The 24,826-nt window shown below is 44.7% G+C and overlaps 1 protein-coding gene across 13 annotated transcripts in view; it reads left to right on the top strand.

Moving 5' to 3' along the window:
* Positions 1-22,681, top strand: part of LOC122625288 (Ca(2+)/calmodulin-responsive adenylate cyclase) — a 31,243-nt gene extending 8,562 nt beyond the window's left edge. For 4 of the 13 annotated variants that reach the window (XM_043805348.1, XM_043805350.1, XM_043805347.1 and 1 more), the window contains 17 exons: positions 10,310-10,589; positions 10,710-11,444; positions 11,520-11,647; positions 11,978-12,281; positions 12,410-12,712; positions 13,127-13,132; positions 14,157-14,387; positions 15,590-16,063; positions 16,136-16,275; positions 16,341-16,451; positions 16,528-16,768; positions 16,932-17,298; positions 17,377-17,551; positions 17,615-18,629; positions 19,245-20,434; positions 20,787-21,508; positions 21,566-22,681. In XM_043805348.1, the coding sequence (XP_043661283.1) occupies positions 10,389-10,589; positions 10,710-11,444; positions 11,520-11,647; positions 11,978-12,281; positions 12,410-12,712; positions 13,127-13,132; positions 14,157-14,387; positions 15,590-16,063; positions 16,136-16,275; positions 16,341-16,451; positions 16,528-16,768; positions 16,932-17,298; positions 17,377-17,551; positions 17,615-18,629; positions 19,245-20,434; positions 20,787-21,508; positions 21,566-21,993 (6,771 nt within the window). In that variant the 5' untranslated portion in view covers positions 10,310-10,388 and the 3' untranslated portion in view covers positions 21,994-22,681. Of the gene's footprint in view, positions 1-10,309; positions 10,590-10,709; positions 11,445-11,519; positions 11,648-11,977; positions 12,282-12,409; positions 12,713-13,126; positions 13,133-14,156; positions 14,388-15,589; positions 16,064-16,135; positions 16,276-16,340; positions 16,452-16,527; positions 16,769-16,931; positions 17,299-17,376; positions 17,552-17,614; positions 18,630-19,244; positions 20,435-20,786; positions 21,509-21,565 lie in introns of those variants that run through there. The other 9 variants (XM_043805351.1, XM_043805353.1, XM_043805354.1 and 6 more) reach the window with 9 other exon arrangements.
* Positions 22,682-24,826: the final 2,145 nt, after the last annotated feature.

Below are 24,826 nucleotides of genomic sequence, written 5' to 3' on the forward strand. Positions count from 1 at the left end.
GCTATCAGCCAAGCGATTAGAACCCACAAGTGCCTCATCATAAAGCTTCGAATAGATAACACACAGCTGAAAGTAAATGAAAAACACTTTTCACTTTAAGGAAATTATGCAATAATGAGACAGACATGTACATGATAATTTACTGCCCAGTTTCAGGCGACGACGACGTTTAACGACATTTTCCAATCCGCTTATGGCAGACAATTAAGAACGCTGAGCACTTGACAATTTATTGCAGTTATAAAATGGTACAAATGGTACAAAAAATAAATAAAATTTGAAAAACTCATCCACAGACCATAACACCTCCATTTTGACACACATACAAAGTGGTTAATTAAAAAATGCCAATTAGATTCCGATACCCGATTTTGTTAAGTACTCAAGCACGTTCCAAGACTATATAAAAACAAAAACAGAAAACAAAAAACAGCAAAAAGAAAACAAAATAAATCGCCAGTGATTCAAACGGGCAAGAAATAATAGTTCTCCAAAGAACCAAAGGGTTTCTGTCAGGGGAAGTACTATTTATAGCTATTTTCAGTAAGCTCGTAGTGCCGAGTGTTTTCATAGCTCATTGTTTTTGCATTGCTCAATATTCGAATATTCGCGTGACAAAGCAAAATGTCAGATGTTTCACATATGTTGCTGGCACAACAAATATTATATTAGTATACAAAAAAAAAACACAAAAAAAAAGCAAGATGAAAGCAAAACAGACGCGACTGTTTCCCATTCGGCTCATAATGAGCAGATCAATTTGGTGAACCCAGTCGAGTGTATCGGCCAAAAGTGCAAGTGATGTTCGTAAAAATACCATGGCAAATATGATCTTTTATTATACATACATACATACTTTGAAATATTCAATTGAAAGATGCATCTAATCCACAGTGCGATTCCCGATCGATTCGCATATGTGTCAGTGAACTCCGGAACTGGCATTTGACCCGTCCGGAAAACAGGAACTGCGGCTGAAATTATAATGCCCCTTCCTGTGAATTCAGCAGGAGCAGGAGGCCGACTTGCAGTTGTAGGACTGCAAAAGCCTCAGTTGACCCCAGGCTATCGGAACCTTCTGGAAATCGAAATTTTCCACAGCAGGAGGGGGAATTATAAATAGATTCCCAAATGACATTGCAAACAGACAAACAAATGCCAGTGCAGTGGGCATCGACTTCGAATCGACTGTGGACGAAAAAGGGAAAAAAGAGTGCGGACAGGGGTTAATCAGCTCTCGAGTTGCGTTGATAAAATGAAAACAATTTTCAAGTGGCCACAGCGATTGCACATACGCTTTCCTGCGTCTAAAATAGGTTAATACCTAGTGTCAAAGGTAATGGGCATATTTGACTCGTAAAAAACTCGTAAACTTATTAAATAAATATTACATTCGCAATCTTAAACTCTTCATACATTTTCCAATGTTTGGCATAAGTGGTTTGATTTTCTATTTCTCAGAAAGTAACTGAAGTTCTAGCAACTTTAGAGCATGGTATTTATAGGGTCGAAACACTTTGGAACGATCTTACGTCTTTCTTTGCGGAGGGTCAGGAAACTTTCGCTACGGTCGCAGTGGCGGGTTGATAAGACGGCAAGATAGATAAGCTAATATGGGAACGCTCTACTGAAGTGTGCCCGTGAATACACAGCTGTGATCAAAATAACAATTGTATTGCCACCTCCCTTGAACCTTAAAGATCTTTAGTGCCTTCCTGCTTAACACTATATATATAGTACTATATGTATCATTATGTATCAGCAATCAGCATTGACCTAGTCATGCTAACAAGATTTAAACGAAATAATACCATTTTTTCTAGTTATACGGTAGTACCTTTATAATATGCTAGGTATGCCAGGCTTCCAAGATCTAGTTCTTGACTTCCTATTATCTTCACTTATTATTGATGTCTTCTATGTACCCCTTGCTGTTTTGTTTACGGCCTGCGAGAGAGCAGAAGACCTTTTATCGATTCGCGATTCGGGTAGTGATGTCATGGGAAATATGTAGACAGATAAAGAGTTTTGCGTAGATGGGGCAGTCAACTGCCTGCCGAAAAGGAAGCAAAGCTCTGGATGGCACGTCAAGGTCAAGTGGAAATTGCGTGCCAAATGCTGCAACGCATTTCTGATTTATGAATGCTATATTTTCTTTTGATGGCTGTTGCGTTAAATATGTAATTTGTGTACCGAAAGCTCTTGCAACCAATTCAGCCTAGTTTTGTAACTTTTTTCACTACTAATTTATCATAGACGATAAACAACTTTCGATAGAATCGATTGCGATGTCTAACTATCGATGACTACCATACCCTATGTGCTATTAAGCAAGTCCTTTAATTCGAGTGGTCGGCAGTCACAATAAATGTCGTAAACAACATTGGTCTAAAGAGGACATTGGACTCATGCCCACATCCTGGCAGGACTTGGGCAGGTCCTTCAGCACAGGGTCCTTCAAGCGGTTTGTTGTCACAACCACAACTACTACTACTTCTACTACTACAACTACTGTACCACTGCTGTTGTTGGCAGGCCGCCAAAGGGTCATCAGCACCGCGAGCGCATAATGGCTTAAGTGTGTGTGTGCTTTTCTGGCTTTTCTGGCTTTACTCGCTTTTCCCAGGTGACGACAAGGAGGCGCATGTGTGTCCTGCCTGCCTGCCGGCTGGATGGGTGGGTGGTTGGCTGTTTGGCTGTTTGTTGGTGGCCGGTAGGAAAGGACACTTTGCTGCTGCACCGGCAGCTGTTTCCTGTGTGCGTGGGTCGCTGCACTCAAGACACCTGCAATTCATTTGGCACATTTGGTTCAACAACCCAGAGGTTTGCCGCCCGTGCCTTTTGTATCACCTGGTTCCCTTTGTTTGGCTTAGCATTAGAATGACACTGCTTATCCCCACCGATTGGCCAGCTCTGCTCCATGGATGCTGATAATGATGATGATGTTCATGATGTCCAGTATCCGGTGGTCCTTTTCTCGATTTTAAAGACTTGAATGAAGCAGTCAAAATGTCAGAAGCTGACAAATCATCTTATTCATCGCGTCCTTCCGCCGCCTGTCTTTTGCAGGCTTCATATATTTTTTGTTTTTAATTTCATGCTCCTGACGTTGAGTTTTCATTTGTCGCGGCCTTTTTTGTTTCAAGTATCCTAAGGACAAAGTCAATGACAATCGGGAAAAAATATTATTCCTATCGCCGCTGGCGTTTCGTTTATTTTTCCTTTCAGTTTGCTGTTTCGGTTAGCTTTTACTGGCTGCCATTTAAAAGTCAACACTTTAAGTGAGATGTTCCGACAAAATGACCAGAGACATGAAGAAATCGCTGATGGAGGAGGGGAGATGCTTTTGAAAATGATTTGGCAGTTGTCGATTATGCTGAAAACTCTTTCAGTTTCCATTATCAATTTTAAGCGGCAAGCTTTTAAATGAGCTCCCAGAAATATATAATGATAATTTAACAAGTAATGCATATTAAATCATACACTTAAAATACATTCAAAATAAGGAAGTGCACTGTTTTGCTCTGCGAAATCTCTTTCCGGCCTCACAAACTTAACAAATTATGGAACTTAATTAACGACTTTTGCGATGAACAGATGGAAATTAAAAATTAAGAGCTGAAGCAATGGAATTTTTGTATACACTTATCACTCATAATCGACATTAACAGCCAGGTTAACCTAAACATTGTTCTATTTGTATTTAGATCACGGGATCTATTAAAACTAGAGATTCTTGCGCAGATCAAAAATCAACTTATGGCTATTAGTTTTCAAAAGAATTTTCTGCTAATAAGACATCCCTACATCGCTAGTTTTCTTTGCACTGCCTGTCTTTCTAACAATAATTTAAGAGCTTTGACTAGGTCAACAAGGAAATAAACTCACAGATTTTAAAATGATTGCGCTGTCATGTTTCCAATTAGCAAAAACGTCAAGAGTAGGAACAGAACCATTATAACAAAGTTATGTTTACTCTGACCAAAAATGTGCATTTTACATAGATATCTCTACTTCATTTTTCCTTCCAATTTCGAATTACGCTGGAAAAGTTCCATTGAATTTTAAGCCCTTTTTTCATGTTGTCATTCGGTTTGTTTTCACTTAAAATAGCAAATATTTAATATTCATAATGCTCGCCCGTTGACCCAACGGCACTTCAAGTATCTTGGATGTCTGGGGATCGGGTAATTGTGGATTTTGGATTCGATTTCTTGGTTTTTTTCCCTTATTTCTTTGCGTGCCATGCATAAGCTATTCGGGGTCTAAGTGGCCAAGGTTTTGATCTTACGAAACAACCAATAACAGCCAATAACTTGCAGCTAATAGCATAGATTACAAATAATAAGTTTGCGTTTTGATCGCTGAAATTGCGTCACAGTGAGCAGCTACACCTGCTACCTGTAATCTTGACGGGATTACAAAGTTTATAGTTGCTTGTACAAATGTCGTTTCGATAATCGTTTGGCCATTAGTTGAGTGGGTCCAGAAAGCAGGGGTTATTATCATCCTATATCATATCAATTGCGGCATTAAAAAGCTTTCCACAGATGTGCCTCTCTGCGGTGGCAACGATCGCTGGGATCATGCAACTTCCGGTTGCAATTTGGGACGCTCAATTGTGCATGCTGACTTCAACAGCGATGCAATGGAGCAGAAACGAGCAGATGTTCGCTATGTGATCATAAAATGATCTTTGAATAAATGGGAATGCCTAGAATTTTGCAAGAATTTTTCAAGATTTTTTTTTTGTAGTGAGGGGTACATGGTTAAATTTCTTAATGCATCAATAATTACACAGTATTCATATTCTAACTCGATCAGCGTATAATATTCTCTTATCTGAAGGTTGCAGAAAATCCCAGATTCTTTCCATATTATTAACCCATTAATCCCCATTTGAACGCGGTTTCGGATTCGGAAGGCGGCAAAGGGATGCATTTGAGCACGATTAACCCGCTTGGAGCTCCGGATCGTCGTCGGGCGTTCAATCATCTAGCGGTTAAAAATAAACGCCTTTTATTGATTTTATTTTGTGCGATGGCCTTTCGGGGTAATTTGCATCGTGCCCTTGCCGAGCTTTGTGCCACCACTTGAACCTCCACCTCCACGTAGTCGACGTCGTCGTCGACCAGCACACCACAGCACACCACCTCATCCATGCCAACCATTCCATCCTGCCGTCATTCATTCATTCATTGCGGATGCGAAGCCACGTTCGCAAAATCGGAAAGTGATTGGATTCCTAGGTTAGGGGTTTTTACATATGCTCAATGCGTTTCTTGATATCTCGCGCCTTGTGTTTTTTGCGTTTAATTAGGCGCAAAAATGCCGTAAAAAGCACGGCAACTAAAGGAATTCGCTGAAAATCCCTCAAACACAAATTTGAATTTGCCTCATATCGGCACACGCTAATCAAGCGACACTGAAAAATAAGTGTTGGTTTAAAAAGTGCAGAAACAGTCAAGAATAGTGGATCAAAAGCTGAGGTTAGCTGCTTATTTATGAAAGATTTATATAAATATATCAAATTATTAAATATTTTCTACTAATTCTCGTCCTATCAAACTTAAAAACATTGAATTTTCTATAACTAATAAATCAAACTTACAAGCATTGCATTTTCTATAACTCAAATGTGTATCTTTATCTTTACCTTTACCTTTATCTCTTCCGACTGCAAAAACCGCGTGAGGAAAATGGAATAAATGTGGTATTGAATCAGCTGGCAGTGCATTGCACCGCATTGAAATATCCAGGGAACGAACGTGTAAATAGAGGCGTCGAGTCAACAGAGAAGCCACCTAGATAACATTACTCCCTGCCTTATAAACTTCTTCGACCTTCTAGAACAGTAGATTATCACAATGAAGAACCATCTTCATCTCAAATAAGTTAGCAGAATAATATATACTTTTAAAATGAATCTATTCTAGTAGTTATTTCCGATTTAGGTATTTGTAGGACGCTACCCATTTTTACTTAACTCTGTTTACATATTTCAACTAACATACGTTCTTGTTGCAAGAGCCCCACTGTACCCTTTGTTGCATTAAAAATCAAGCTGGTAGTTCGGCTGCAGCAATGGCTTCTAGAGACCGGAGATGATTGCATGGCACAGGCGTTTATTCAATATTATCCAAATAAATACCAGGTGGCTGCCTTGTTGAACTCCGCGGTGCTGAGGTGCAACATCTGTACTTTATATGCATCTATTTGCCTTGCCCATTATCTGAGTGCAAAGTGCAATGCTATTTCGATTCTTATCGTGCTGAGGTGTGTGCACTGGCTCACTTTTATCCACGGAGAGCACAAAGGCATTGAAAAACGTGCCCCATGTGTGCTTAACTAAACTAATTAACTAAAAAAGTTTCCCATACTTGCAGTGTGCATCATCAAGTCGCCATATATATCGAATTCCGCCCACAATGGAAATCGAATTTCGCGCACTTGCTAATAAAAATACTAAAGCCCAACAAATGGCCACCGAGTTTTATGGCCATTGGGGTGGGATTTGGTTTCTGGATTTGGTGGTAGGAGCCTCACATATACGAGTTCCTTGGCGAGACATCAAATTTCGTGTGGCGCCGAGTTCCACCCTCCAAAAACAAAGTCCATCCTTCATGTCCCGGGGTCTCTATTCAATTTACGACAGTTTTCGAGGGTCAGCTAAACTGATTTTGTTGCAATGCCCCAAACATGATGGCCTACTTAAATGGCCAATAAGACGAAATAAACGAAATATGTGTTGGCCAGCAGCGAAGAGTATTTTAGATGCAGATAACACTAGTCCACAAAATATTTGAAATGGCAGATTCTGATTCGAAGTGCAATTTAAATGCTTTCCAACTTCTGAATTGCTTCACATGATTTTAGGCATGGTAAACCATAAAAATATACTTTAGATACTTTTTGATAACTTTTTGTTTTGTTAGCCACTGTTATAAACTATTTGGTAAAGTGGATGGCAATATGTGCACCGGATCCACTAATTGATTTTGTCTTTGCCACTTCCCCACTTGCCGCGCAGAAAAAGGGGCAAATTGGGCTTGCTGAACAACGTACGAGTATGCAAATATAATTAGTTTTTGGACCGACTTCTCTCGCTACACACAAAATGTATGGCTGGTCAAAGGGACACAACTTTGTTGTCTATCAAAAACATTTTAGCTGAAAACTTGGTCTAATACAATTTTCGTTTCCGTTTCGCAACACACGGCGTGTGGAAAAATGTATTTATGTGCCACATGGCGGATGAGTGAGTTTTGTCAGGTTGGTTCTACAAAGATAATAGATGGGTTTTTGTAATAATCCGTCACTTTTGGTCAACGAATTTCTTCCGAAATATAATCTTTTCCGATATGTACGATATGTACAACAAATATTTTGCAATGTATATTAGACAAATAATCCTTATATATAAATTAACTCCAAGGCTGAACACCTCAAGTATTCTTAGCATATATGTAGATAAACCATTGAATACTTCGCAAAAACCAGCCACACTCTTAATTTATCGCAGTTCCTGGAGTTTTCCTTTTGGGAACTATAAATGAATCCGAAAATCCAATCAGTTTAGTGGGCCATAAAAACCGTTTGATATGGCCAAGTCCATACACACAGTCGTACATTTCTACGATTTCCTTTTTTCGCTAAATGTTTCTGTTTGCGTCATTTGGCTGATGCTGCTGCTGCTGCTTTTGCATCGGCTTTTCTTTCCATCTATCTATCTATGTATCTATCTATCTATCTATCTATCTATCTATATACATATCTATCTTTTTATCTATCGGTTTGTGCCCTAATTCGTTTGGCGGGCGCCAGACGACGAAAGCGAAAATTGGAAATTGAATTTTGATTGATTATATGGCGAGAATGACGACGATGAAAACGATTAATGGCGGAGAGCCCATGAAAGTGTTGCAAACCTAATTGCTGTCAATTGCTGGGGCTAGAAAATCAATCGAGAAATCGCGGCAAAAAATCACTTGCGAGGCAATTTACTCGCTAATGAACACGCAACTCAAGCCTATCTCCGAATTTTGAACAGTGTACCTCTGTGATCTCTGCGTTGGTTGCCTGTCAATGGAAAACAAGGGGGAAAACACAAGAAATTGTCATGTTTTTGCATCACGAGGGGTACATTTTAGCACATATTATTGGATAAATGGATGGGATGCCAAGTATAACCAGCGCGCGTCAAGTCGATACATTTCCCAATCATAACATTCGACTTGATTTAATTAATATTTATCGTAGTCTGTGGAATATAGCATCTCAACTAATGGCAAAAAACAGCTCGTCGAAATTTATGTAGGACACATAAATACAATTTCCAAAATACGCACGAAATGCCCACTTGACGGGAATTTATAATGACAGCAATTTTTCCGTTGCGCTGTGTTTTTGGCTTATAATTTTTGTTATTCTGTTTTTTTTTGAACTGTTTTCTCACTGTTTAGTAGTAGTTTTGTGGGTCTGGTGTGATGAACTTGCAGTGCGAAGCACTCGAAATTACACTTGCATAACGCAGAAAAATTCGCTCGAACACTTGGCGTGCCGCAAATAGAATTTTGGACAAGCCCACACAGAGAAGCACACAGAGAGAAAAAAAAAAAGAAAAAAGAATACAACCTGGTGGTTTTGAAGACATTAAGTTGGGGGGACGAGTAATGGTGGACGCCAAGAAATTGAAAATATTCACGTCTCATTATATTAATGTCGCTGCGAAAATGCAAATTCGAAATGCGCACATCAAAAATGATTCAAACAACCCACATAAGCAAACAAACAAGCGGCGCGAGCAAACAAATTGACAGCGAATAATCAACGAATAAGCCAAGCCAACTGACTGAATGGCTAAATGAATACCTGACCAACTGAATGAGTGACTGATTGACAAACTGCCACTGCACAAACAAAAGAAACATGCATGTTGACGTCTAATTGTTGGGACTTCCACGGAGCCAACTGTGCAAACACGAGGCTCTACAAGCTCTACAAGATCTGATGCTCTGCTGCTGGATGATGATTGCTCAACTGGGCAGGAGTTCGGCACAATTTGCACAGTTCGTTGGCATTAAGTGCGTGTCCAATTCGCAAAAGGATAAGTGGATGGCATAGAGATAATGATTGACTTAAAAATGGCCTAAAACTATCAGTAATCACAAGTATTCCAAGTAAATAAGCGCAACTATAGAGTTTTTGTACATACTCATCACTTTCTGCTAGGATTCGAGTGGCTGCCAGCTTTGTCAAGGTCAGCAGAGGCTCCATTTTGGCATTTGGTGGTTTTGGGTGATGACCTTGTGCCTGGGACACCTTCGCCGTGTGTGACCAGCGAAAAGGGTGAACTTGCCACATCTCTGAGGTTACACACACACCTCGCATTTTCTGGGCTGCTGGTGCTGCTGGTGCTGCTGGTGCTGCTGGTGCTGGTGATGTTGCTGCTCCACCGATGGATGTCTATAAATGTTTTCATGCCTAATTGATTTAACGTCTCGGGCATAGCCGAATATAGACATCGATCCAATGGCAGCCAGCGGCCAGCGGCCAAATATTCCACGCTGCACTCGTTAAAGCCGGCTAATTACGGATTTCATTTGCAAAATGAATTTGTGCATAATATTTTAATGAACTTAACGGATTGCCGCATACAAATCGCAATTAATCTGCCACTGAAAGACCGTTGTCAGCAGTGCTTATTCGCATCTCCCATCCTCCTCATCATCTCTCATAATATTTTCAAGTGCGTGGGCTCCTGGGCTTGTGGGAAATTTTGTGCTGAACATTGATTGATTTCACGCCAGCTTCGCGCCAGCTTGCTTATTTTTAGCGGATATTTTCAGCGAACTTGGGAAATGTTATTTTAAACGATTTGGCCGAGGAGCACTGGGCATTTGGGGGGTCTTGCTCTCGACATTTTCCCCTCCATTGGTTGTGTGCACGAGCACCCATTTCCTATTTCCCATTTTCCATTTCCCATTTTCGATTCTCCATTTTCCCTTTTACATTCTCCATTTTCCCCCAAAGCAGGCCCACTGACATGCAACGGCAGGCGGATTTCAAGGTGACCTGCTCCCGCTTACACTGCGGGAAATGGGGAGTAGCCTTCTGGAAAAATGTATAATAATTATATTTAGATTTGCTTATTTAATACATATAATATTCTATGAATAATGGTATATCTATTGTACGAAATATTAGAAATATCATTTAAAGCTGAATTAAATGGGGTTAATTCAGGAAGTGTAACTTGCCACATACAGTATACTAATACCTATGACCTCGTGCGCTCCTCCACTTGCAGCCCCTGATCTTGGCGGCCCCAATCCCTTTGGCAGGCGTCGGAAGGAGCCGCTCGGCAGCGGCAGCTGCGGCGGCGCCGCATGGACCATGCCGTGAAGGCGACGCGCGGCCGCCCGCTGAACACGCTGCGCTTCGAGAACGATGAGCTGGAATGCCTCTACCAGCGGTACACGCTCAAGCTGCAGCGCTTCTCGGTGCTGGGCGTGGTGGCCCTGGTCTTCGTCCTCTGCGGCGTGATGGCGGCCCTCTCGCTGACCTTCAACAACGCGGCCACCTTTCACGTAAGTCCTGTACCCCATACTCGTAGTTCCATTCAATTATGTAAACTTACTGTGATACTATTGGTACTTGCTTTCCCTTTTCATTAAAAAAACATTAATTTCTTTCCATCATCGCAAAAGAACATCTTCAATGCGATCGTCTGCGGCCTGTTCGCCGTGGTGCTGGTGCTGCTGCAGTGCTCCGTGATCAAGGACCACCACCTGCCCACATTGTGCTACGGAATCCTGCTGTTCACGGCCAGCATCTGCGTGGTGTCGATGCCCACGCTGGGCAGCGTCTTCCCGGTGGACACCAAGGAGGTGATGGCCGAGGGCGTCTGGCAGATCGTGTTTGTGGTCTTCCTGGCCTACGCCATGATGCCGCTGCAGATCTGGGAGGCGGTGGCCTTTGGCATCGCCCTGCCCTCGGTGCACATTAGCCTGACGGTCTACAAGATATTCACGGATGCGCTGCGCTATCTGGAGTACAATCAGCTGATTGCCAACATTGTCATCTTCATCGGTGTAAATGTCGCCGGTCTGGTGGTGAACATCATGATGGAGCGTGCACAGCGACGCACTTTTCTCGATACGCGCAACTGCATCGCATCGCGACTGGAGATCCAGGATGAGAACGAGAAGCTGGAGCGTCTGTTGCTATCGGTGCTGCCGCAGCACGTGGCCATGCAGATGAAGAACGACATCCTGTCGCCGGTGGCCGGGCAGTTCCATCGCATCTACATCCAGAAGCACGAGAACGTGAGCATCCTGTTCGCGGACATTGTCGGCTTCACGGTGCTCTCCTCGCAGTGCAGTGCCCAGGAGCTGGTCCGCCTGCTCAACGAGCTCTTCGGCCGCTTCGATCAGCTGGCACACGTAAGTTGGTTGGATCCTTAGGCGGATTCCGAACTACGACAGGAATTTTATATACTTTATGTACTTTTCCCGCAGGACAACCACTGCTTGCGTATCAAGATCCTGGGCGACTGCTACTATTGTGTCTCCGGTTTGCCGGAACCTCGCAAGGATCACGCCAAATGCGCCGTGGAAATGGGACTCGATATGATCGATGCCATTGCGTGAGTATCTGTGCCTTTTGATTCACAGGGATTTAAAAACTGAGTCATGTTATAACTTAATTGATAAATAAACGGAAATAATGCCGTAACTTTTACTTAATCACTACGTGATTTAACTCACCTTAATTCATGACGAAACAGAGTTGATTGGATTGCAGGAATTGCATTTTTCAAGCCTAATGGTTCGCAATGTCATTGGTTTTAAGCCCTGTTGGTCATGGTACAATTAATTAATGCCCTTTCTCATTACCGCTGCGTTGCACTCTAATTGTAATCTCATGAGCGTTTTCCCCGTTTTCCCCCGTTTCCCCGTCGTTTTCCCGTTTCCAGCACCGTGGTGGAGGCCACCGACGTCATCCTGAACATGCGCGTGGGCATCCACACGGGCCGGGTGCTCTGTGGGGTGTTGGGCCTCCGCAAGTGGCAGTTCGACGTGTGGTCGAACGATGTGACCCTGGCCAACCACATGGAGTCCGGCGGCGAGCCGGGTCGGGTGCACGTCACCCGCGCCACCTTGGACTCCTTGTCCGGCGAATACGAGGTGGAGGCTGGCCACGGCGACGAGCGCTCCTCGTATCTACGCGACCATGGTGTGGACACGTTCTTCATCGTACCGCCACCACATCGACGTAAGGTGAGCATAGTCTTTGTTGTGATACGCCAATGTTGCCTGTTGCTCCCTGGTTTTACTTTGAACCAAGCTGTCCGTTAATTTGGCTAATCTGTCCGTTAACTTGGCTAATCTGTCCGTATCTTCCACAGCCACTGATGCTCAACACGCTGGGCGTTCGCTCGGCAATTGGCAGTCGGCGCAAGTTGTCGTTCAGGAACGTGTCCAATGTGGTCATGCAGCTGCTGCACACGATCAAGTTCTCGGAGCCGGTGCCGTTCTCCAACATAGCCACCGGCTCGTTCCCCTCGGCGGCCAGCGCCTTGGGCGGCGGTATTGCAGTCGGCGGTGGTGGAGGTGGAGGAGGAGGAGCAGGAGGAGGAGGCGTGGCACGGGGTAGCACCTGCGAGGCGAACTCTGGCAGCGTTCAGGTGTCGGAGAAGGGATCGCGCAAGGTAAGTGGTGTTGTTTATGTGAAGATCAGCAAACCCCAATCTGAAATGCCGACTCCGGGAGTTTCAAGGTGGGAGGAGTTGGAAAGTTGGAAGTTGGAAGTTGAAAGTTGAAAGTTGCGTGTTCCTGTAGTTCTCGGTTCTGTTCTGTTCTGTTTATTTTGTCGTAGCTCCAGAGTTCTCTGCATGTCCGGGTGGTTTTTCGAGGGATTCAGTTTTCGGTTCCCAGATTCCTGATCCCTGTTAACGGGTGGTGTGGCTTGGTGTGCTTTTTTTCATTTTCCGTTCTAGTATCTTATCTTGTATCCGTAGCGCAGGGATACAGAAAGATTCGTTAGATAGATCTCGGGTAGCTTCAAGACGGCGAGAATCCTTTTCATTTCTTGCTTTGATTTGTTTCCTTTCGTTTTCTTTCAGGATGCGGTAAGTTTGCCTCACCCATGTCTAAGTATTTCTATATCCATCAGTTTTGAAAACCCGATAACCAGTAACCATTATGCCTCAGTTGCGCTTTTTCCCCATGGCTCCTTTTTTTTTTTGTTTTTAGTTTCTCGATCGGTTATATTTGGTGGGCCCTTTTTCGTTTCGTAGTCGCATTGTACAAAAAACGTATCTATTCCTATATATAGTAATTAAGATTGTATTTCTAGCTTAGCAAGATCAGTAATTGTAATTCGTAATGCTGTCTCAACTAACAATTGTAGTATAACGGCTCGTTTGCGTCGATGTTGTGTGTAGTTTGATTGTAGAATATATATATGTATGTATATATCTGCGCCTCGGACTTGTAAATTGATCGAAATTGTTGTCATCGGAAAAAAACACAAAGGACACACTTACATTTGACATATCAGTAATTTATAAATTATTTAAAATTACTTTGGTAAAACGAATTGGCAATTTTGCAAAGGACTACAACATAAATAACATAAGTAATCGGTTAAATCGATAAATCGATGATTTGCAGTCTTTGATTTGGAAAGTATGTAGTTTCGTCTCTGAGGACGATTTAATTTATAGGTGGTTCAGTTTCGCTAGTTATAAGGCTGTATTTTATACTAAACTACTACTCCATACTCACACATTATATATTATATGTATATACATATATATTTGATATGTATGTATAATATTAGTGCGATCCTTCAGTTTCCTTATCGATTATTTCGATTTTTATTTCCACTTGATGCGCCTCTTCTCCACTTTCTATCGTTATCGTTTTGATTCCCGCCCTAACTAAACTTACCGTTCTACTATGATTAATTCAACCTCTCGCTACTGTTTAATTTACGCCTAGTAATAAGAAACACACACACACCAGAGACACATACACACACACCAGAGACACCTACACACACATACACACACACACAGAAAACATTAACATTGTTCAAATGTAAATATAAGAACTTACATGACAACTGTGTATACTACTTCTCCGATCCAGGTGATACGTCTGCAAAAGATCTTGCATGCAACACCGCCACCGCACGGCATGGGCTATGGCAGCGTCGTCGGCAGCGGCGGCGGTGTGGACAGCGGTATTTCCGGTGGTGGTGGCTGTGTTTCCGGTGGTTTGGCCGGTGGGGGCGGTGTCCAAGTGACCGTAGGCACAAATCCCAACTCTACAGCGAGTACGATTAGTCGCATTCATAGGCACAATCACAAGACCAATAAAGTGAGCAGAGCAGCAGCCAAAAAAAAACAAAAAAATATATATAAAATAAAAACATTCTATACTTTCGTTCAATCGTTCAAAATCGTTACTGCGTTCGTTCGTTCGTTCTTTCATAGGTTCCTTTTCAAAGGAAATGAGTTCTGATGGTGCAATCCATAGCCATTACAATTGGATATGTTATTTTTGAGAGCTCATATCCTTGAAGGGGACCTTCCGTTTGTGTTTCGTCCATTTACATGCGTTCAATAATTGTGTTAAGTGTAACTACTTCATAAGTGTGCTTTGTTCATTCGTTATGTGTGTTTTGTTGGCCTTCTCCGAGTTTTCTTACTGAGAGGGCTTCCAAACCGAAAATTCATCAAACCCATTTAGTTGTGTTCGTATTTGCCCTGTTAAAGCAGCCAGACACTGGACCAAAATATTACAAAATATTGAATAAGGTTAACTCTTACCAAGAGCTTCAAAAAATAATCTAATTGCATGAAGTTTTATGTTTAATAGCGTAGTTTATTAGCTTCAATATTGATTAGAGCAGAGACAACGCCGCGTATGCGTAATATTTTAGGTACTCGTTCTGCAATCAATTTATATAAGGAAGAAAATGTTATTTTCTTTAATTAATTCTTAGATTATCGTTTCTTTTACTATTTTTTATTATTAAACAAATCATTAGGCAGTAATTCTAGGTGTTTTTATTTGAAAGTTTTTGGTTCAGTGTCATCGAGCAGCTTGCCAATTGCCAGCTGCAGCTGCCCATTGTCATTGGTCATTCTTGTCGCTCGGAGTGCATGATCCATCCGAGTTCATCCGCGATTCTCGACCAGCATCAGCATGCTTAGTGCCAGCTCATGTCCCAGCTCTGCTCGCCGCCTTTCAGTTACCATGTTGCCATGTTAGCATGTAGTGAGTCGTGGCCACATACCCTAGTTTAGTGCACACACGTAGAGCTTTTCAATCAAACAAACTTAATTCTTGAATCTTCAACTCAACCAGCCAGTTCAAGTGCCTAGTGCCAAGTGCCAGCCATCCAGCAAAATGAAGAACTCGTCCGGGAACCACAACCACAACTAACGAATCTGTCTTTCTACTTCTTGCTCCCTCTTGCATGGCTTTCCAATCCGCAAATCGCAAATGGCAAATGGCAAATCGCAAATGGCAAATGGCAACCGCAACCGCAACCACAAACGCATCCGTAACCGCAGTCACAGTCGAAGGTGGCGGACAAGTTCAAGAGGCCATTCCGGAAGCGCCACTCGGTGGCCGCGCACCATCAGCCCACCAATCGGGTGAACCGTTTCCTATCGCAGGCGATCAACGCCCGGTCGGTGGACTGCGACAAGTCGGAGCACGTGGACCGGCTGACCCTGCGCTTCCGGCAGAGCGACATGGAGCGCGAGTATCACAAGGACTTCGATCTGGGCTTCACCACGGCCATGGGCTGCTCCCTGCTGCTGCTCATCCTGGGCGCAGCACTCCAGGTGACCGCACTGCCGCGCACTCTCATCCTGCTGCTGCTCTTTCTGTTCGCCTTCATCTGGGTGAGCGCCATCCTGATGCTGCTGCTCGCCGTGCGGCTCAAATGGATCATCTGGGACATCTCGGAGAGCTTCTCGCTGCGCATGGCCATCACCATTTTCACGGTCATACTCATCTACTCCGTGGGACAAGTGAATGTGGTATGTACAGTATATGTGTATGATATTATATTGAAATACAAACCCACCCGTTTCCATTTCCAATTCACACAGTTTACGTGCGTGTCGGATCATCCGTGCTCGGGCAATGGCACGACCTCGTTCCAGAACGACTCTCATCGCAAGTGCTCGCTGCCCCAGTACGTGTCCCTGTCGGCTGCCTTTGCCTTCCTATCCGTATCGGTGTTCCTCAGGTGAGTGCATCAACGTGCATCAACGTGCATCATCGATGCTAATGCCAAACCTTGATTGTCCACAGGCTGCCCATCATATTCAAGTCGCTGCTGGTGCTGGGCATGGGCACCATCTATGGCCTGTTCATAGAGCTATCGCATCAGAATATCTTCGAGTGCTACGACAACCGGGTCAAGTAGGTCAACGCTAATTTTGGCCATCATACTAATCCAGTCCACTAATCGAACACGACCTCGTTTCTTCTTTGCCAGCGCCTCGATTCCACTCCACTTGATCTCGCTGGCCCGCATTGCCATCTTCATGATTGCCATTCTGGTGCACGGACGCCTGGTGGAGGGCACTGCCCGGCTGGACTTCCTCTGGCAGCTGCAGGCGTCGCAGGAGAAGAAGGAGATGGACGTGCTGCAGGAGTCGAACAAGCGCATTCTGCACAATTTGCTGCCCGCTCATGTGGCTGCACATTTCCTCGATGCGCAATTCCGCAACAACATGGTGAGAACTTGCTCTTATTGACCCAAAGACAAATTTAGAAAGATTAATATGTGCTAATTGGAATTAAGTTAAAAGCAACTCACTGCTGCTAACTGCCCCATTGACCCAATGACAACTTAACAAAGAAACTCCTATTATTAAATCATTTTATTTCTCTGCGCAGGAGCTCTACCACCAGAGTTATGCCAAAGTGGGCGTCATCTTTGCCAGCGTTCCGAACTTCAACGAGTTCTACACCGAAATGGATGGCTCCGATCAGGGTCTGGAGTGCCTGCGTCTGCTCAACGAGATTATCGCGGACTTTGATGAGCTGCTCAAGGAGGATCGCTTCCGCGGCATCGACAAGATCAAGACAGTTGGCAGCACATACATGGCCGTCGTGGGACTGATACCCGAGTACAAAATCCAGCCCAACGATCCCAACTCGGTGCGGCGCCACATGACGGCGCTCATTGAGTACGTCAAGGCCATGAGGCACTCACTGCAGGAGATAAACAGTCACTCGTACAACAACTTCATGCTGCGCGTGGGTGCGTAGAAACATATAATATAATGGAATATAATTGGAATTTCAATTCGTAACTAATTCAATTATTAATCCTGCTTAGGCATCAACATTGGACCTGTGGTGGCGGGCGTAATTGGAGCTCGAAAGCCACAGTATGACATTTGGGGCAACACGGTGAACGTGGCCAGTCGCATGGACTCCACCGGCGTTCCTGGCTACTCGCAAGTAACTCAGGAGGTGGTCGACAGCCTGGTGGGCTCGCACTTTGAGTTCCGGTGAGTATTGTTATAAATAAAGACTTTAAAATTGCAATGTAAAATGCTTAAATTACCTTACAGCTGTCGCGGCACCATCAAGGTGAAGGGCAAGGGCGACATGGTCACTTATTTCTTGTGTGACAGCGGCAACAAATCGCTGAACGGCGAGGTGCGCAACGCCATGTCCCTGCCCCAGAGTCTGCATGCGCCGGACTACTATATGAAGGTGTCGCAGTTTCCGGAGAATCGTGTCAACACCGACACCTACAGCAAAAAGGAGAACGGACACCTGTACGCGGGCAATGGCGGCGAGGAGCAGCAGTTGCTGCTGCAGCATCAGCACAAACAGCTCGATCCGCTGCCGCTGCCTGCTCCGCCGCCGCCGGTGCATCATCACCTGCACCAGCAGCAACAGCAGCGTTTGAACAGCAAGCTGCAGAAGCAACCCATCTTCATGGCCAACGGTGGTCTGCCCAATATCCGGGAGAATGGCAATGGCCACAATGGAGAGCATCAGCAGCAGCAGCACGGTGGCTTCATGGTGGCAACGACGACACCGCCGGCTGCAGTGGCGGTTCCCCTCCAGCCCCAGCACCACCAACTCCAGTTCCAGCACCCGCACCAGCATCCACTCCCGCCAGCAGTGGCGGTTCCAGTGCAGCACCAGATCCTACTCCACCACCAGCTCCAGCTCCAGCACCAGCACCAGCCCGTTCCTTCGGTAATGTTGCGCGAGTTTAATATTATTGAGAACCCGACTTCCGGTGGCCGGCATCAGCAGATGGAGCAGCTGCCGCCGCATCACGGCAGCCTCGACCTATCGGGAATGGGCATGGGAATGGGAATGGGTGTGGGGGCTGGCGTGCTCGGCGGCGGCGACTGCTTCATGATGCCGCGGCGAGATCGCGAACGCACGTATGTGCCGCCCCTAAACCAGCATGGCCATCATCCACCGCATCACCTCCATTCGAATCTGAATCTGAATATGAATCTGAATCAGAGCCAGCACCCGCCATCGTTCACCAGCCTGGGCTATGGCCAATGCCGGGAGAGCGAGCCGCTATTGCATGCCAGCAGCGTCGCGCCGGTAGCCAAGGTGAGTGAAGACGCTGAGCACCTGCTCTGGAGCAAGGAGATCCTCCTCTGAACAGCCAGCACCGCCTTGTCCCAGCCTCCAGCCTCCAAGTGCCTCCAAGAAACTGTCCTGTACAAAATAAATAACCGAGATACCAAGACCCATATCCATCCCATTCGTAACTAATCTCCAAGAACCAGAATAGATTTGTGTGCATCTATGAGAAGTATTTATAAAAGAAAAAAGGATTAAAACTCAAAAAATGGATAATTGTACCTAAACTAAGTTTAAATTTGCATTTAATGTAAAAAGTGCATTTCCTAAATGAATTTATTCAGTTATTATTACAAGCTGATTATTTGCACTGCAGTTAGATAAATTTCTAATTAATTAACTTTAAACATCATTTTGTTGATCTCAAGTTAAAAGTATCTTTTCGAGGATAACTCAGTTAGGTAACTCCTTTTACATGCCAGTCTATTCTCGATGCTTGCCCACCTCTTGCCCCGAGAGTCCACTCCTTATATCTATATCTGTGTGTACCATGTGTCTAACTCTCTATGTCCACTCTTTGCATGACCGCGCACATCTATCTCTCTCTCTCGCTTGCTCATCTCCGACTAACCACGCCCCCAGATCATGCCCATGCAGCATGCGCCAAAGTACGAGCCACCACGTTACACTTCTCCCCACACCATGTTGTCGCAGCAGCATCAGCATCAGCAGCAGCAGCACTCGCATCAGCAGCAGCAGCATCAGGCGCAGCAAGCGCTTTCTGCGCAGGATCAGCAGTCACATCTCGGCCAGAACCCGCATCCATCGCAGCGACAGTACGCCATGTATTCGCAGCAGCCGCAGCTGCCGCCGAAGCCAGTGCTGCGAACGTACATGAAGCCGCTGCCGAAGCTACCGACGGATCTGGAGGAGAGCCGGGACATGTCCTCGACGGACGACCTCAGCTCACGCCCGCACTCGCCCTCGATGAGCAGCTCGGATGAGAGCTACTCGAAGACCACCGAGGGCGAGGGCGAAGGCGACGAGGACTCACCGCGCCTGGTCAACGGTGGCCACCTGCACCATCGCAATGGCTACCACCTGCCCGCCGGCGGACTGGTCAATCCATTGCAATGGCTCTACCCCTGCGACATACAGGTGGATCCCACCTCGCCGGTCGTCGACATGGCCCAGCTGCATGACTTTGAGCTCAGCTCCACCACCGAAAGTCAGGGACATCACACCAACAGCAACAGCAACGCGACGAGCAACACACAACACAAGGGCGACAGCTGCAACAGCTTCGACTATCAGAAGGCAGCCGTTGGTATGGCAGCGGGTGCGGCCATCGCCACCAAGTCGCCCTTCGAGCGTGAACTGCAGCGTCTGCTCAACGAATCCTCGCGAGCACGTTGCCTGCCGACTGCGACCACTACGGCTGGAGCCATCTCTACCACGGATCAGACGGCCAGCAATGGCAGCCGGGAGATGAGCTACTCCCTGAGCAATGGCAAGCTGAGCTCCGCGAATGGACATGGCGCCGGACATGGTTCCGGTTCGGGATCTGGCCCTGGATCGGCGGTGGGCAATGGCAGCGGTGGCAGCGGCAGCAGCAATGGCAATCTCAGCGGCGGCAGCGGCAGCAACTCGAACAGTGGCAACAACAACAGCAGCCACCACAAGACGGAGCAGCAGCAGCACGTGGATCACGAGCACCTGGCTGGGGGCAAACTGCTGGGCAGCAATAGCTTCATGATCGCCAAGCATCCGGTGGGCCTGGAAGCCATCAAGGAGATAACGCGCAACAAGAATCCATCGGAGTCCAGCCAAATGTGAGTAGACCATGACCAGTGATGGGAAGCAGCTTGGTAGGACATATGTATGTACTTAGTTGAATATGCCTCAATCTGAAAGGAAAGGAAAGTGTTTCTGTGGGGAAAAAGAAAGTCCTTTTTTACACTCTTTATTTTGTATATATATAAAGCATTTTATAGTCTACCTATGTGAAATCCCATCACTGACCATGACGACAGCTTCCATTCCATGTCATATGGTGTAGGTTCGCCGCTTTCATAACCGGTGTGTGGGTGGCCCAATATTACTTATAATTTTAGACTCCTTTAATGATATCCATATGCATATATTCGTAAACCATATCAAATCGAACGCATGTGACTCTTGCAGGCAAACGTCGGACACGGAATCGTGCGAGATTCTGCACGAGAACCGCAACCAGATGCACGTGCTGGCCATGCTGGAGATGCACACGGCCAAGGAGCTCAATGGCAGCCATGCGCATCACGGGCAGCATCACCAGCAGCCACAGAGGACGCATCGCCAGCGACCGCGCTCCAAGGAGCTGCAGTACAGCCACGAGAGTCTGGACGGCCTGGATGGAGGAGCGGTGCAGTCGCAGTCGCAGCAGCGACACCAACGCTATCACCACCACCATCACCACCAACAACAGAGGCAGCAGCAACAGCAGCGCTACAACCATGTGCAGGAGCAGGAGGAGCGTGACGACACCGAGGACAACCTGGCCGATGAGGAGTTTGAGGACGACGAAGTGGGTCGCGATGTGCGACAGAAGCGCCTACAAAAGTCCGAGCTCAATCACAAGCGATCGGAGGTTGCCACCGAGGCTGGTAATCACCACGACGACGAGGCGGCGGCGGAGGAGGAGGAGGAGGAGGACGACGACGATGACGAAGAGGAGGAGGACCACCGGAATGGCGGGCGGGAGGCGGCACCGCTGACCAACGGCAGCATGCGCGGCCTAGAGGCCAATGTGATAAACGACGAGCTGAAGTACGGAGCGACCCATCACAATCACCAGTCCATGGACTCCAATCCATTGGAGAGCCAATCGGAGTGGTCGGATGACGATTGTCGTGAGGAAGCAACAGGTGAGCACAAAGCTATCTACCATTTTCTCTAAACCTAACTAATGTCTGGCTTTCTAGGGGGAGCTGAGTCCACGGGCTACATCACGGATGAGCCCGGACTGGAGAACATCTCGTTGCTGAACGAAGCTGGTCTAACCGATGCCGAGGGCGCTCTCTCGGACGTCAACTCGCTGTATAACGCGCCGGACGTGGACGACACGTCGGTGTCCAGTCGGGCCAGCTCCCGCCTGCTCAGCCTGGACTCGCTGAGCGGCCTCTACGATTGCGATCTGGACTCCAAGCATGAGCTGGCCATCGTCAATGCCTCGCACAAGATCTCCAGTAAATTTGGGCAGCCTCCATCGCCGGCACAGCAGCAGCAGCAGCAACAGCACCAACAACAGCAGCAGCAGCAGCAGCATCCACAGCAGACTCAATCCCAGATTCAAGCCCAATCGCATTTGGCTCCGGTTCAGTTTCAGTCCGCCGAGGAGTTGAGAGAGTAAAGATTGAATGTTCAGGCATGTGTGAGGCAGGTGGAGCGTTAAACACTCAAACGTTGTTATTGCTATATGCAAATGGTGTCTAATAATTTACAATAAACCAACCTAAACTAAAGTAAACTAAAGCTAGAATAGGTGACAGATAAACATATATCGAAGTATATATATATATTTATGTATGTATAGAAGCAGAGGCACCTAATGCTGCTCTAAGGCACCCCTAGATGTAAGCCCCCTTACTTTACTGTGGCTAGATCATGCCTAGCCGGTATTAACTCATATATATATATATATAGTATATATATAGTATATGCAAGAAGATCTATATGTATTGAAAGTAAACACGTAGTCATTGGTTACCCCGTCGCCAATTGGCCCAGTTAAGCGTTCCAGTTACTATACCGCGCGAAAAGCAAAAAAGAACTTGATATTTAGCCGCAACTTGATATATCCAATGCTAATCCATGAATCGATCGTTTAGTGCGCTTAGTTCTCCTAAGGACTTAGTTAGCGGGGGCTCGCAGTTAGGCCACCCCTGACCACTCCCATATGTTATTAGTTATTAGTGTATGAATATATATATAAATATATGTATATGTACCATTTTAATCGAATAAGCAAAGATGTGGCCATTTATACGAAGCCACCAACCAATGCATGACATGTTGTAAATAAAACAAAGTGTTATAAATATTTTTTCGATATTACTGTAAGGCTATAAATTGCCCATAGACTGCGCCTCTTGAAAAAACTTGAAATCGAAATCTAAACCACTTGAGATCCACCAATTCGTATATATTCGTATTAAAACGCCTGGTGGAAGATACGTAAATCCCTCTGTTTTTCTTCCCGGTTCCATGATTCGAGCTCCAATGCGCCCGTTGCCACGCCAAGCGTCTTTGAACCTAAATGTATATGTTTGTGGCCTACTCTTGGGCTCAACCACAAAACAGAGAAACTGCTTAAACTTAGCTTTTGTATTCCAAATATATGATGTTGCGAATTTTTAGTTTAAGTTCCCGAGTGCTCGATGGAGTCACTTAAAGTGGACTCCACCATGTTGCCTGCTGCACAATTGTCAAGTTTCATTTGCTATGCTACAATTCAGTGTATTCGTTTGTAAGATCTGTATATAGAATATTTGAAATGATCGAGGAGGATTTACAATTACTAGACATTTAAGATGCAGAGACAAAAGAAATATTCTTGATATTGTTGCCCCGACCCCAAAAACTGAAAACCGACAACCAAAAACCAAACAACACCAAGCAAATGAAACAAAAACTGAAACAAAATCTCGTACAACTGTGCAAATGATAAATAAGGTAAATGATCAATGTAAACAAACAAAAAAATCCATATTTTGTGTGTGCAATTTATTAAGTCGCCCTAGGAGCGCCAAATATTATTAACAAAAAACTACACGAACGCAAGAACTTAAACGATATATAAGGAAAGCAACAACCACAGCTACTGCAAGAACTGCAAACAGCCCACAGATAAACTTCTTATGCAAATATATATATAAACACAAATAGCGCAGATCTGTATCTGTATACATCCGATACATACATATGTACATATATAAATGAAACTGAGAACCAGCTGGAATAAATCTATATCTATATATACACACATTCATATATGTAATTGTACCCTAAGGCAGAGACAGGAAGTGCAAGTATATATTTATTTTTCTGTACGAAGAGAAAGTGAGTGGTAAAGAATTGAATATTATATATGCAATGGCAGTCATCTGTCTATATCTACACGAAATAATGGTGGGTAACAATGCCTTATAAGCAGGAATGAATGCGAATGCTGCATCCAAAGGCCAATTGTCGACTCATTTTGATTCATAAATGCAATTATCAATTTGGCAAAAATTGAGTCAACAGGACTGTTCCCCATTCCGTGCGTAAGTAAATCTAAATCAGGATACATTTAAACATTTTGCAATAAACTAGCAAACAGCAAACGAACATAGATCCATGTATTATTCAAATTGATACCAGTAATGTATAAATTGTGTTTTTCAAATTGCTAAACATATGCGATTTTTATTTTCTGATATCCATGGCAATTGGTAGCTCTTTTAAGTTAAGTAAGTATGGATATTATTTCAGGAGTAAAACGAATTAATAAATTTGATTGGAAAAACGGAACAGGCCTGTTTGCATAAGAAGAAACCCTACTAGAAATACATAAAATGTCAGCATATCAAATATGTCAAAAAATTATATATATATATATACAAAAATATAAACTGGTGTATTTTTTGATGATTTTGCTGGTAAGAAATGTTTATATTCGAATTTGGAGTTGGTACACATAATTATTGAGATTTTGCAGCTTAGGTGCTATATTTGAATATTTGATTTTCCCTTTTTATTTTTCCAAATTAAAAACAAAATTGTTTTATCTTCGGAGTTGTTCCATTGTTGTTTTGGAAGTGCAATTGCTTAGTTCAATATTTTGCTGGCTAAATTGGCAATGTCGTCGGTGTTGCCATGTTAAGGGGCAGCTTCCGGGCAGCTGGGTAAACATCTTAGTCTTGGCTAGTGGGTTTTGCACTTGATCTATTTGCTTTTGTCTATGCTGCAGTTGGGCTAACATTTATCTGGCCAAGAGGGTCATCGCGGCACGTGCCGTTCTTTCTATACCCGTAACTCGTAGGAGGAAAAGGGTATACTAGATACTAGTACCAGTTTCTCAGATTGGCAGCTTACAAAAATGAGACTAAGCTGGCTAATATTGGAATAAAGTAAATAAAGTAAAGGTAACATGCTTAGATTTTATTGACTGAGGTCAGGAAATATCTATCGACTTTATATTT

This window comes from Drosophila teissieri, chromosome X, assembly GCF_016746235.2.
Source record: "Drosophila teissieri strain GT53w chromosome X, Prin_Dtei_1.1, whole genome shotgun sequence".
Taxonomy (NCBI): Eukaryota; Metazoa; Arthropoda; class Insecta; order Diptera; family Drosophilidae; genus Drosophila; species Drosophila teissieri.